Genomic DNA, 14,703 nt, shown 5'->3' with positions numbered 1-14,703 from the left:
ACCATGTGGTCACCTCCGTGGCAGGCGGGATTCGAACTCATGTGGACGTGGCTTTAGCTTCTCACTGCTGTGCTTTAACCCGCTGCGCCACAAGGGAGGGCCTCTATTGCTCTCTTAATATCTTTTAATATTTGCAATATACATGTAGATACTCATATTCATATTTTTAGTGTATAATCTCAGACATCTATTTACGAATGTTGCATCTTCTACTTGGATAAAACCCTTTGTTATATAATGAACTCCTCTGTCTTATTATAATTGCCCCTTATCACTGTGCATAGTTAACATACCTGTTTTCTTTGGATTCCATTTACATGGAGTATCTTTTTTGAATGACTTTCAATCTAAGTGTGTCTTAAAGCTTTGCTTAGTCTCTTGTGGGGAAATATATTTGGGTTTTTTTTTTATAATGTATTGTTAATAGGTATGAACTTAAGTAGTAAGTAAACAGTAGTCATGCATCACTTGATGAAATATATGTTTTCAAAATGGATTGTTGGGTAATTTTGTCATTATCTGAATAATGATACATCTATATATATACATTTGTCACATATACAAAGCTAAATGGTATAACCTACTATACATTAAGGCTATATTAGGGACCACCACCATAATCTATGTGGTGTATCATTGACTGAAACATTTTGCAGCACTTGACCATGTTACCATTTTGTTAATTACTTTCTAGCTGCCTTGAAATTCCTTTATTGCTTTCTCTCTTGATATTTTTCCTCATGATTTATTGATTTTTTTTTTCTGTAGTTGTATGCATTTGTTCCTTTCTCTCTTGTCTACCTATTCTAAGTTTTTGCTTTGTGGATACTGTTAAGACATACATAAAATATCTTGTAAATTAGAAAGCCAGTAGTCAGGCAGAAGTTTTCAGAGTATGAAGATACTCATTTCATCTCCCTCAAGAGTTTGTTACCATCTTGTAGTTCTCCAGGATCTCATTTGTTTATAGAGCTAGATTTTTTGAGGGCCTATTCCTTGGGTGGGAGTCCTAAAAGTTGGAGTACTAAAAGTGAAGTCCAAACCCTTCTCTCCTCAGGGGAGAAGTGGGGAGTTTGAAGTTCCTTCTCACATACATAGTGCTATACTAGATGTGGGGTTTATTGTGAAAGAGAGCCAGTTTTCCCTACCCATTTCTCTGTGTGCATTTTCTCATTTTCCCTATTAGAAGTAGCTCAGCTATTCTGATTTCTTTAAAAGAAAATTGCTCTGTTTTCAGCTGAATACTCAGTGTGTCTAAGAGGGAAGGGGAATTCATGAAGCTCCTATGTTGCCACTTTGTCAACTGTCCTTTAATAGGATCTATAGGTTTCCTATATTTGTTGCATAGGGCAGGGATAAAGGGAAAACCTATGGAGATTCTTGCTGCCTTGGCTTTCTAAGAATATTACTTTTAAAAATTATTGTACCATATCATCAAAATGTCAATCTCTTTCATCAAAATGAAACACATAAAAATGTTATTTTTCTTACTCTAAACTTATGCAAACTGATTATCCTGGTCAAACTATAATTTTGACATTTTCCCCAGTCAACTGACTAGGTTTCAACTAAAAAAGTAATGTCGGTTTTTTATCTCAGGAAAGTTAAAGTGAAAAGCTGCATTATAAAGTAAGGCACACTATTTAAAAGTAACTAATAGCCCCAGAGTCTCGGTGATTTAATACAAGAAAGGTTTATTTCTTGATCATGCAAAGCTTGAGAACTGATTCTAACACTCATGGAAATTATTTTCCATGCAGTAACTCAGAGATCCAGGCTATTTTCATCCTGTGGCTGTAGTTCTGTGGCCATAGCTAAAGGAGAAAAGAAATCATGTAAAAAGTACATGTACACAGTCCTAAAGAGACATTCTTATCAAATTCCTTTAGTTAAAATCAGTCTCAACTTCACATACAATTGGAAGTGGATTGAGAAATAGGGTGTTCTGTTGTAGATAGAAAGGAAAGAACTAGATGTAGGTGAGGAGTGGAAGTCCCTGTCGCATTTAGTTTTTTCAGGTAGTATATATAAGAAAGAATAAACTTGAGTGAAGCATGTACGATAGTGAAGATTAGACACATTAATTAAAAATGTAAACACTAAAAATTTTAGTTATTCTACTTTATGCTTTGAACACTAAAAATACACTTGCTTTCCGGTTAAATACTATGATTGCATATGTCTACAATATTTGTGTTCAAACATGTATGGACTTACATCAGACAACTGGTATCAAAGTACCTCAATAATTACATGTTTAAATACTCTCTTCTGTTGAAAATTACAAACCCAAGAGCCTGTAATTCAGAATGCTTGTTTTGTTGTTCACGTGATATATTTTATTAAAATTGAATGAAATAAATTGTTTATAGGGTCATTGAAATAATCTCTCATCATCAAGCTAGATGAAATTGATAGGTAACATGTTAACCTGAAACAAGTATTACTGAATAGTAAGAGTATATTCCAAAGAATTGATTTAATGAACTAAGTTCTTTCTACATTGAAATCATTTTCAAAAAATAATAAAACTATTGACTATAAAAAGGGGGGAAAGAGTTGAAAAAGCCAAATACCTCAATTACAATAAGTTTGCTTAACTGTCCATCACATTGATATTTTAAAATAAGGAGGAAGGAAACCATGTAAGGTTTGAACCCCAGTTCTTGGTGAACCTTAGCAACTACCCGCTCCTGGTTTTCCTGCTTGACTGCCTTTCAGTCTCTTCCTCTGGTTGACCCCCAAGGGTGGAGTATCTCTGTTTCTCTATACATAATCTCTCTTGGGATCAGCTTGTAAAGTTCCATGATACTGATTGCTGTTTACACTTACAGATCCCACAATTATCTCTATCTTTGACCTTTTCTACAAATTTCACATTAGTATTTACCTGCCTATTTGGTATCTGAGTAGGTATGTAACAGATACCTCAAACTTAGCATGTAAAAAGGGGCTTATTTGTTCCCCACCATTTCCCCCACCTTCCCCTTGTACCCTGTTGCTTAGGGCAAGAAACCAGGAAACATTAGTTCCTCACTTTCCATTATCCCCTTCATCAGCAACTCTGGGTTCTTCTGCCAAACTATGTCCTGAATTAAACAACTTCTCACCATTTACTGCCATCAACCAGCTCAACTCAGTGTCATATGAGAGCTGCAATAACCTGTTACCTCTGCTTGCAGTCCAAGTGAATACGGCAAAGGAATTAGATCATAGCTATTTTCAGTATTTGCATTACAATGTTAATTGCTTATCTCTCTTTTCCATCACACATGCTGCTCCCAAGTTCACTCTGTAAGTTCCCTGTTTGAAATTTCTAGACTTATTTCCTTACTGATAGAGCAGAAACATCAGTTTTCGCTATGTAAGTGTGTGGCTTCCTGGTCAAGATATGTAGAAGAGGACTAAAATTAAGTCCTGAAAACCTGGAAACATATCTATTGTCAACTTCCAAATCTGAGTGGTATTTGGAGCTATAAAGTTAGATTTCTCAGGCAGAGTGAGGAAATGGAAAGGTTAAGCCCAAAGGATTAAACAGTAAGCTCACCCTTGAAGTAAAAATGTTTTATATAGACCAAGAAAGAACTTGAAAAGGGCCAGTCAATAAATCAGCGCACCAAGGTTAGTGTCACAGAGCAAAGTGAAAAAATTCTCAAAGAAAAGGCCACGGGCGATTCAAACTCTGTGAAGACAAGGGATAGGATACATAAAGGGATTGAGACAAGTAAGACCAAATTTTTGTCATTTCACAGAGGGGTGCTTTTTCTACTTTTGCAGAATTACAATACAGTGGTGGGGAGGAGACAACTTTACAAAGAGTTAAGACTCAGATGGGAATAGGAGAAGCTCAAAACCGTCAGTGAAATATGCTACTTTTTCAGGCTATTGTTAACAATGAAAACTTTGAAAGAAAAGTACCTGAAGTTGGAGTGAGGGGACAAACAGAAGACATGACTGGATCCTGAAGCTCTCCCAAAGGTAAGAGGGAATGGGATCTGTACAGATGGAATATATCCTTTTTGAAATAGGATGAGGTTGGTCAAAATATACATTTACAACTAACATGTATTATCATGTAGTATCCACAATGCATAAACTTCTCCAAATGAACTTCTCTAAAGGAGGACTAACAAATCACTTACATGTATGAATCACATACTTGCAACTGAGTGTTAAATGTCTCCAAATGCTTCTAGACAAACATGAACATTCCATGTTTACAAGCACTGATATTAACATTTTGAAAAAATAGTCATAAAACTAGCTTTTCCCAAGTCCTGATGTATCACACTTTGACAAGGTTTCATATGCTCAGTTATCTGAAAATGTTGGGAAGTAAACCAGCTTCATAGATTGCATTGACATGCATTATATGAAGTGCTAGAGTGGTATAGTTCTTGGGGAACAACTACGAGGCCTTCTTTGTGTAACTACCTAGAAACTGTAAGCTATGATGAGGTATCTCTGTGGTACATGTATCATATCATCAAGCATCAAGCTGAAGAAAACTGATAACTTTCACAAAATATATTCTATTTTGTTAACAGGAAATTTTTTTTTTAATTTAAACATACAAAGAGGTAATTGATCATAACTTGTGTAATGTAGTATACTATGGACAACTTTACCTAATTTAATCCTTAAAATAGAAATAGAGCCCTCTTGATATTTTTCTTAATTTGGCCTTAAATCAAATACTTGTAAGTAGATTTTTTGTGTGTCCATTTCACAAATGAGGAAACTGAAACCTACTTAATTTGCTTCTAGCTTTTCTGCATCTGGACAGGCATTCTGGTTTTAAAATCCCCACTCTGATACTATGGCACAGTGACTATATAACTTTTCTAAATGTAGTTACCAACGTAAGTCTTAAAAATTGGTTTGTAAAGACCATTATTTGGGCCTAGAGTTGGTAAAGTACTGCTTTTTCTAAAATACATCTCTAAAGAAATTTTTTTCCACAAAATATAATTTTGAAGTTTTTTTTAATGCACACAAAAAAATCCCAGAAACAGAACAGGTGTTGACTTAACGATGAAGCACTATATAAAGACCCCTACCCACTTAGTAAATAGGAATATCGTGTAAATAGACATGAAAAGAGGTGAACCTTAGGATTAAATGTAAACCCTAAAGGTGTATACAGCATTCATATATGGCTTATTATCTCATAGCATAATATTTTCCTAATGATGTATATGACATTTATTGGGAAGATGCTTTTGACTCAAAAGTTAAACAAAAATGCTGAAGAGGTAGTTTTGCCAATGCAAGGTGAGAACAAGGCTTTGAATTGCCATAGTTGCTTCCTCAAAATCTGCTGTGTCTTTTTGTTCTCATTTTCCTCTGGCATAGTCAGGCAGATAGTGAAACCTTTAGCAGGAACCAATTCACAGCCCCCTAAGAACTGACTCCCCCACATGGACAATGAAATGCTTTTGGAACTGTTCTGAAACCCCATGGGAAGGCTGCAGGGTACGCCTCTGTTTTCGATGAAATAGATTCTGTGGCTCAATGGCACCTTACTAGATCTGGCTGGCGGTTGTAGCAACTCATCCTGTTTTCTCCTCAGATCCTGAGTGCGTGGTTATTTCTAGGATGGTAAATTTCTGCAGGGATCCAAGGGTATTGGCAGTCCCTCTGTTGTGACACGTCAGGGACCACTTTCCATCACATGCATGCCTCGGCACATAAATAAGTATACACCCAAATATATGCAATGCCTGGAAAAGTTTGGAAAATGCTAGCTGAGTTGTGAAACTGCAGTGATACAAGTGAGCCATTTCAGAAAGCCATCACATCTAATCAAAGGGTGTTTTGGTTTCTGCCAGGTGAGGCTGTATGTGTGAGGAGACTTGGAGTGGGGAAAGGCTAGCCACATTCAAAATCTTTGACACCTGTCATCTGCTATGTACAAACTAGCTTATCCTATCCTTACCGTGAGAAATAAGCCCACCAAGAGAAGTTTCAAGGGCAACAAAACATTCTGTCAATTTGCAAAAACTAAAATAGTCATTTACCAGACAATGGTTAGAAACTTCTAGAAACAAAGTGACATCATATTAATCAAGTAGGACTTGTTACACAGAAGAGAGCATAAATATACAGTAAATAAGAGGTGTATATGTAGTCCCAGCGGAATATGTACATATTTGAGCCGCTGTGAAACTGAGCAGGAATATCCTGTAGCTTGTCCCCCAGCTAAAAGCAGTTTCATCCCAAAGCAGTTTCAACTCAACAGTTTGAACGTCACAGATACTGAGGTCAAGGTAGGGTGACACTAAGCAGATAGCCACTTACAGTTAGCCTGGAAAATGCAGATGTGAGAAACAAAGGCCATGACTAAAATGGCGCTTGCCTGCTCAGCATCTCCTTTCACATAAATATGCACAAATCCCCCGTCTGTTGGGGGGCTGAGGCCTCACCCCACCTGCCCCTTCTTCTGTGGTACCAGGGAAGGTTTTCTCAGCATCCACCAAGCCTGGTCACAAGCTGTACACTGACTCTTGCTTCGGGATTCAGCTCGCAAGTTCCTGCCTTCACAGTCTCCAGACGTAAATCAAAACATAAATAACAGAGCCCACCCTCGCAGGGCTCCTCCGTTCACAACGTTACTGGGAACAGATGCTGGTCTGAGCAGCCTAAATGCTGCCCGCCAGTCAGTGTCCATGGGGGCAGAGTAGCTTTGTGCACTTTCGCAGAAAAAACCCCCAAAGTCCACCCCTCTGGGTCTTTCATTTTACTGGTTAGCTCTGTCTGTAGCTAGGAAGACGCTGTGCTGCTCTTGGGCTCTCTCTATCAGCTTCCTCTTCTTCTTGTTCTTCTTCTCCTTGGCCTTCGGTGTTCTCTTCCCTGCAAAGGGGAAAGAGAGAGCAAGGAAGACAAGTCACAAGAGGGTCTTGCTCTAGGAAAGAAAACACAAAACATTAAGAGCTTCACACAAAGCCCATCTGGAAAACATCACCTATGGGAAAAGCAGCCTCAAAGAGAAAATTGTTCACATTAATTTTGACGGAATAATAATAATTTACTAAATTGGATATGCTGTCTACAGCAGAGACTGATCTTCCTGTTACAAGGAACTGGCACATTTAAAAACCTCCCAGCGGCCTGATCAGTCTTGCAAATATCATCCTGCCACAAAAATTCCATTTATCCCCTCCTACTTTTAACAAAGCTACCCTTTACTAGACAGCTTTACATCCTCTACTACCCCACATGTCAGTGGGTTGAAAGAAAATACACGTCTATCTACAGTAAATATACCAGAAATTTCCAATTCCCCTCCCTCCCATGGGAGAAAAATGCCTTGCCTTTAACATACTCTTTCCATGAGCTCAAAGGCTGATACACAAAATGATGTATGTGGAATACTTCTTTCTATTTTCTATGAAAATTCATGAGGCTACCATCCATTATATGGCTCATAGATTCTGATACAAGCTCTGGAAAAGTTGTACTTATTAATTGGGAGCAAGAACTAGTGGTGTCTCACTACCACAAAATCACACCATGTTATCCTATTTCTCCTTTTTGCCTTAGCCACTAGGAAGCCCAAATAACAAGCAGAAATGCTTGAGGTTTTCCTCCACGGTTTTGTTTCTACTCTGTTTTACTTCTTGTATCTTGTGGTTTACAGTTTTTACAGTCACTTTCTTCCATGTATATATACATATGATTATGAAAATGAACAGTCATCATTTACATTAGGTCCATTGCCATTGGGGATTCTGAACTTTGAGGAATCATGAGATTTTAGCATGGAAAGCCTTTAATGTTACCTACATTTCATAGAAGGTAAGTCATCCCCATATCCCCTCTGCACAAGAAGAGTCTTTTTCAACAAATTAGACTACTTTCAGATATTCTTCTTCTCTTATTGGCCCTATTTCATTGTGTAGTTCTACATGTAGTTCTACAAAACTAAGTGTTCTCTTCCTATGGGTGTAGCAATTAGACACTGCAGGCATGAACTAGAACAGTCAGTTCTAACTCATGCTTTCCAGCCTCCCCACACCTAAGAAACTCAATATCCCAGACTCTTCCCTTGCAGAGACACAGGTGTGTAGCTTTGTGATCAGACAGTGGAGGTGACTGAGGCCAGAAATGAAGAAAGAGACCAGAATTTAAGGAGGCAGAAAAACACAGGAAACCAACATCAGACTAGATAAAGAGAGACCACAGTATTTCTACATAAGGGAGGTGTTCCTCATTTATGTTCTTTCTGATCAGAAAGGTCTGTTTCGTGAGGTGGGAAACAGTCTCACTTATATGTGCTTGGCACATAATCAATAGTCAATGTATTTGTTGAGTAAAACTATCACCAAAATAACTTACTTTTAATAGGGCAATATGGACAGTCAGTAAAATAATCAGAATGTGATCATGCCCTTATATTAAATTATGAAGGTCCTTGAAGTTAACTTCTGGTTTTCATTAAATTCTGGCATTAATGTTACAATGGCATTTTGCCATCTTTAAATGTAGTTAATCCTACCCAATGAAACCTTAGTCCAAGCCATCATTAATCAAAGAAGCTGTAAAGTTATAACTATTTAGTAACATTATATCTAATAATGAGACACACCTAATGAGGGTAAAGAGATGAAATACTTAAAACAGTATATTGAAAAAGAAGCTTTAATTAACGTTTTATAAACAGTGAAAAACAACCCTAGTTATCACTTCTCACTATGGTTATTAATTGTAAAATTTAAATTGCATAAACCAAATTAATTTAAAGCCTGGAGTTTCTTTTAAAAGAAATTGAAATAACTGAGTAGAAAATTAATACTAGCATTGCTAGATTTTAAAAATGTTTCTTTTGAGATAAAAGTATAGTGACTACATATTAAAGACAAATTTAACATTCACCATTTCAATTCTTCAAATAACTTATGTGGTTGAAAGTTAAATGTGCACTACTTTTGTTAACAGCAAATCTGTGCTGACTGGAAGCTCATTTTAAGAGAGGGTCAATTTTATGTCACTGACTTACTCTAATGTAATTGCCAATGTTTCCTCAGATTTTCTGATTAATATTGTGCGATAAGGGAGTTATTACTCATTATTTACATACAGTAGTACGTATTGTGGCTAAAAATACAGCAGCCCTTCTGAAAACTTATTTATATAAAATTTTTCAGAGTACAATTATTCTATGGCAATAAGATACATGGTAATTAATTCAACTGAAATTGTGTTCGGTAACCTAATTACAACCCTAAATTTTTTCCTCAGAATTCTTTTTTGAATGACATCTCTGTGCTATTGATCCATTGCTTGGTTTTGTTCTTGGTCAGCCCCATTTCTCATGTAGGATATACTGGAAATACCCAAGAATTAAGATGGTTAGCCAAGATTTGACCACGGACTGGCCAAGATTAACTGAAAATATTTTGTGGTTCATACTAGGTTGTTTTGACTTTAAGCCCAACAGAAAAGTAATAAAAGAATATTAAAACATAATTTATACATAACCAAAGGTAGAAAAGAAGAATTTCACATTTCTTCTGAACTTATAAGATTTTCTACATGTACATATACACACATGTGTGTATATCCCTGTTTTTATTTAATATCTAGATATTTTGAACATACAAGCATGCTTGTTTGTTTCCACTTCACATCTACAGGGACAACATTTGACACGAGGATTTGTAGACATGAGACTATACAAGAAGCATTGACCCCAGTCACCAAAAGACCGATTTCAATCATGGATTTAACTTTCTTTTCAGTTTATGAGAGAAGATTGAAAAAATCTACTGCCCAATATCAGCAGAAAAGATGGCCACTTGACGAGGACTTCCAGGTATGCTCAACTCTGTTGAAAAATCCTGCCTACCTTTATTCTGAGGGATTGTGCCAAATTACTACTCAGTGATTCTTGTCCCTCTATTTTAGCTGCTTTATGTGAATAGTTACATTACTTGGATCAGGCAGTCTTAATCTACAGGGCAGATGTTTGTCATGTGGTTACATAGAGGCAAGGCAAAGACTAGCCTAGTCACTACTGTTTTTGAGGAGAGCAATGTGGTTTACTGCAAAACGGCCGCCTCTGAGAGGGAGGAAGTGTAGAAGGCTCACCACAGTCTGGGAGCTGAGGTGGCCAGTAGGGCATTTTGCTGGTGTCTTAGTTTCTCCACATTAGAATGACGATGCCACAGTCATCTCCCACTAGGAAGTTATGTTATGAGACACCATGTGAAAAAAAGGAATATACAGATAGATTTTTGCCTTGCTAGTGATATTACATATCTCAGTGAACAAGGTAAAAAAGACACTAACTTACCTTCCCTTCTACACAGAAAAGTGACCTGTCCCCTTTGGAAATAGCTCTACCAGCTCAAGGGTCCTGCTGTTATAATCAGAAATAGAGCCAAGATCTTACACTGACCCCACTGCTGGTCAGACATGAGCATTCAGTTATATAAGCTCCCAAATTTAAGGAAGGTCTTGAGCAGCTTTCCTCTGACCAGGTGTACGTAAGAATCTGTATATCCACCAGTAAGACATGACAGTTCTTTAGAGGTCCCCTAATGACTAAGTGTTTTGAGACATACTTTCTAATGACAAAATGGAAAAAAAAATCAGTAGCTGTAACTACAAGATAGACACAAACACAAATTGAGAAAAGCCATACTTAATGACAAATGTGATTAACTGTAATTACATTGTTAGAGACACCAAGAAAAGAAAGGAAAAAACCCAGCACTGATTTTTACTAAATAAGTTTGTAATGCTAACTTGAAGTCTGGGCTTTCCTTTATTTATGAATTCACTATGTGGACTTGAGGATCACCCAAAGAGACTCAGTCATCCTTCAAAGCAGCTAAAACTGAGGGAGAAGTATAGCTACCAACTATAAATCTTGCCATACTTCAGAAGATGTGCTGGAAGCAGAACATAAAAGGTTGCTTCCACAGAAAAAGTTACAAAGACTGAGTTGTGTAGACAATGAATGGCAATTGGGCTGTTTTTGTTGTTTTTTTTCCCCCCCTCATATGGACAACTTGAGTTTGCCTGAGAATGAGTAGCAACAGAGATTTATTTATTCAGCCGTGATTGATGATTTGGAAAAATGCCAGCTGGTTCCTAAAATGTTTTAAAAGCTCATATGAAAACAGGCAAAGGAACTAAATGCAGTTCATAAAGGAAATACAAATAGCTAATAAATATATTTAAACAATTCAGTTTCACAATTGAATCCATTAGGTAAAATGAGTTGCAACGGAAGAGTTAAAAATGAAACTACCTAAAGTATTAAAAATATAACAGCTCAGGTCTAAGAATTAATCCTAGGAAAATAATCCAAAGTTGGAAGACATTTCTTCATTAACTATAATTCTGGGTAAAAATGTCTATTACCCAAACACCCCACTATAATTTTTTAAGACCATTTTTTATGATGACCGAAACAAAGTGTTTTCCAACTATCAATTGAAGTCTTCTGTATTTTAAGGCTATGGCAATTAGATTTTTCCCAAGAGTAGTACTACTTTTGCTTGTTCCTAATGCTTATATTCATTGATAACAAAAGTCCTGTAGTACAGAAGTATTTCTGCTCTGGAAGCAAGCAGATTCTTTAGCAGTCAGTCACTACGGAATTGGAGATACAAAAACTTGAGAACTGACAAACACTTCAGACATTAAAAACTGATACTGGCTCAATAAAATTTCTTATCTGGAAAGGAATTCATAGGTACATATAAGCATGGTAGGGATGGCCGCAATATATCCCATCTAGCCTGAGACAAACATTGTCCCCCATCCCTTAAAGAGTACAGAAGAGCAGATGTTCATGAGAGCATGAGCAAGAAGGAGTAAAGCAAAAACCCATTTTAGCTCTTTATTTTAATATGAACTGCCTAAACTGGCAACATGGATGGAACTAGAAGGGATTATTTTAAGTGAACTAAGTCAACAAGACAAATACAGAATAATTTCACTCACCTGTAAAATATAGAGGAAAGCAAAAGAGGGACTGAGCCAGCCCAAATCTTAAAACTTGACTGCAGAATTGACATTCCCAGAAGGGAGGGGTGGGTAGTGTAGACAAACGTTAAAATCATTTTAAAAATAAAAACTATCAACATAAAATCTAGAGATACAAACCAGTAAGTCTTTGTGTTAAACCAAAGCAAGCCACCTACTAAAGGCACGATACTGTGCATCTTGACTTTCAAATCTCAAGTTGAAACACTTCCAAGCACTCACATAGCTATTCGTGCTTTAAAAACTTCTACATATACTTTGAATCTATTATAAGATGCAGTTGTTGTTACAGGGCTATTGTGGAGAAAGATAAAGATTACCATCCAAAATCAAATGAATTAAATTCTCAAAAATTAAGAATCATTCGGCACAAAATGTAAAAATAAGCTATTATTTTAAAACAAGAAAAGAAAATCATTCAGAAAAGTTAACTAGGTATGTGATGCCAATTTGTAACAATGAAAGCAAAAGGCCAATTCTGACAGTCTATAAAAGCTTGTCATGTTTATCTTATCAAAGGAGTAACAAGAAATGGCTTCCCTTGTCTTTGAGAACTCAATTCTGCTGATAGAAGACATTTTATTAGGTGCAAAGTCTGTTCTCTATTTTATTGAAAAAGGCCATTTGATTTGAAAATGTTTCATGTAACAAAACGATAAAAATGAAGAAAAGCTAATCATGAAAATTTATGAATTATGTCACCACTAAGGGTTCATGCACATATTTCACAAGTTCCTCTTTTTATAACTGAAGAAAATTATTGCTTTGCAGGAGTGTAACAGGATTTCTAAAGGAACAGGAAGCTCCTACCAACTCAGTTGAAACTATAAGGACCACAAAAAAATAATTTGGGTATTTGGTTTTATTTCATATAATGTTGGTCACTTCAGTTTATTTGTTTAACTAAGCTCTTAGATAACTCAAACCAAAACCAAAACCAAACCAAAACAACTTTAGGTTCACTGTAAAGGCCAGAGTTTCAGGGCAGTGAAAACTGAAACAGTCCTCCTTGTAAATCTGTGTGCAGAAAATACCTATCTCTACCACAAGGGGGCAATAATTCACTTTTGCTGTAAGACTGGTTTAAAAAAAAAAAAAAGTAAAGGGGAATTTCTGGGATCTAACTTAAATAGTTTAACCCCAAGTGGAAGACTTTCTAAACAAAGGTACGGTCTGTAATGGACTAAAGAACAGATAGCAAGATTAACATGCAGCACAGAAGAAATAATTGCACTGCTGTTAAAAATAAGATGAGTGTAAAGGGGGATAATGAGAAAAGATAAATATGCTATTCAGTGACTGGAGGACCAAATCCATGCTGCCATTTTCTTAAGTTAAACAACCTTCAGAGAACAAGTCCTCACTTGGATCTCTTTTACATGAGTTGTAAAACTAAAAATTACCTTCGCTATCTTCTGAGTGAGAGCAGATTTCATATCAAGTATAAAAGCTGGCTATGGGGCGGTTTTTCTCTTAACTTTTAGCAATATGCAATCTAGAAAGTTTTGTGGATAAATGAGGCAGTAGAAATTCCTATTGTGTACTGTGTGCATATACATTCTCACTTATATGCATATTGTGGAAAAAAAATCTCATTTGATTGGGTATTGCAAAAACTGTTCTTCCAGAAGAGTGTACTGTTACCCACCCTAACTTTACTCAAAATTTTCAGGCAACTGTCAGGCTCCTTTAGAACTTCAACACAATCAGAAAAAAAAAATTGTAAAGAAAATGGTTATTTTCATTTGATTAGGAACGGTGAGATAGCTAGGAAAAGATTTCAAGTTCCCTTTAGCTGACTTTGTACTACAATATAAGGCACCTTCCAATATAATTCCATTAGAATAAGAAGACTTACTACCTTCTTCTTGGTCCCTCATCAATAACCATTAATTAAAGGAGAGAAAATCCATGAAATGATATTTAGAACAATCATATGGCAAACATTTATTTAATTTGTACTCAACACAATTTCTATGGGATCAGAAGACACGTAAAAGTGAAGAGACATTGTTTCTTCATGGAAGCTACATTAGAGCTTGTGTTCACATCCAAGCCCACAGCTCTCCTTAGTGGCAGGCCTCACAAGAGGATATTCAACACAGGGTAGCATAAAGGATGCTAGTTCCCTACAGAGTCAAAACTACACTCCTTCCTGAATGCGTTCCTCCCTAAAACATTTACCACCTCAGTTTTCATTTTCTGTTTGGTTGCTTGGCATGGCTCCTAGTTCATGAACAACTGGCAACAGCTACAATTTAACACCACCACTGTGACCAGAGACTTTCAAAAATGAAGTCACAGATATTCACTCAAACTTACCTCAGCAAACAAGGGAAGTGAGAACAAACGCATACGGACTAGATCTAAACACTTTGTCATCCAGCCTGCTCTTCCTGGTTGTCTGTAGCACCTCTGTCCTTATTTTCAGCTTACAGGCGGTCCATGAAGGCACCCCTAGGCCCTTTCAACCTCCCTTATACTGAGCTTTAATTTCTTTCGCCTGCATTGCATAGTCCCATGAGGGAATTTCATCGTGCCTTGCTCTACAAGCTACACCACAGAGTCTGGATGCCTGGACATCCCAAAGCTGGGTTTCACCCAGGTCTTTCCCGAAGGAGGCCAAGGGTGTCACATGACACTAGATTTGGCCGACATCTAGAAAACACTGAGAACATAAGTTGGGGCTCAGACATTCTCAGAAGC

The 14,703-nt window shown here is 36.8% G+C and overlaps 1 protein-coding gene across 3 annotated transcripts in view; it reads right to left on the bottom strand.

Annotated features, from left to right (window-relative positions):
* Positions 1–1,679: 1,679 nt before the first annotated feature.
* Positions 1,680–14,703, bottom strand: part of RSPO2 (R-spondin 2) — a 125,897-nt gene continuing 112,873 nt past the window's right edge. For all 3 annotated transcript variants that reach the window (XM_012723078.1, XM_004679653.2, XM_012723080.1), the window contains one exon: positions 1,680–6,852. In XM_012723078.1, coding sequence (XP_012578532.1) covers positions 6,740–6,852 — 113 coding nt within the window. In that variant the 3' untranslated portion in view covers positions 1,680–6,739. The remainder of the gene's footprint in view (positions 6,853–14,703) is intronic.

Source organism: Condylura cristata, unplaced genomic scaffold (assembly GCF_000260355.1).
Source record: "Condylura cristata isolate star-nosed mole 26May11 unplaced genomic scaffold, ConCri1.0 scaffold00009, whole genome shotgun sequence".
NCBI lineage: Eukaryota > Metazoa > Chordata > Mammalia > Eulipotyphla > Talpidae > Condylura > Condylura cristata.
Note: the sequence above shows the minus strand (reverse complement) of the source record. Positions and strands in the feature narration are given on the sequence as shown.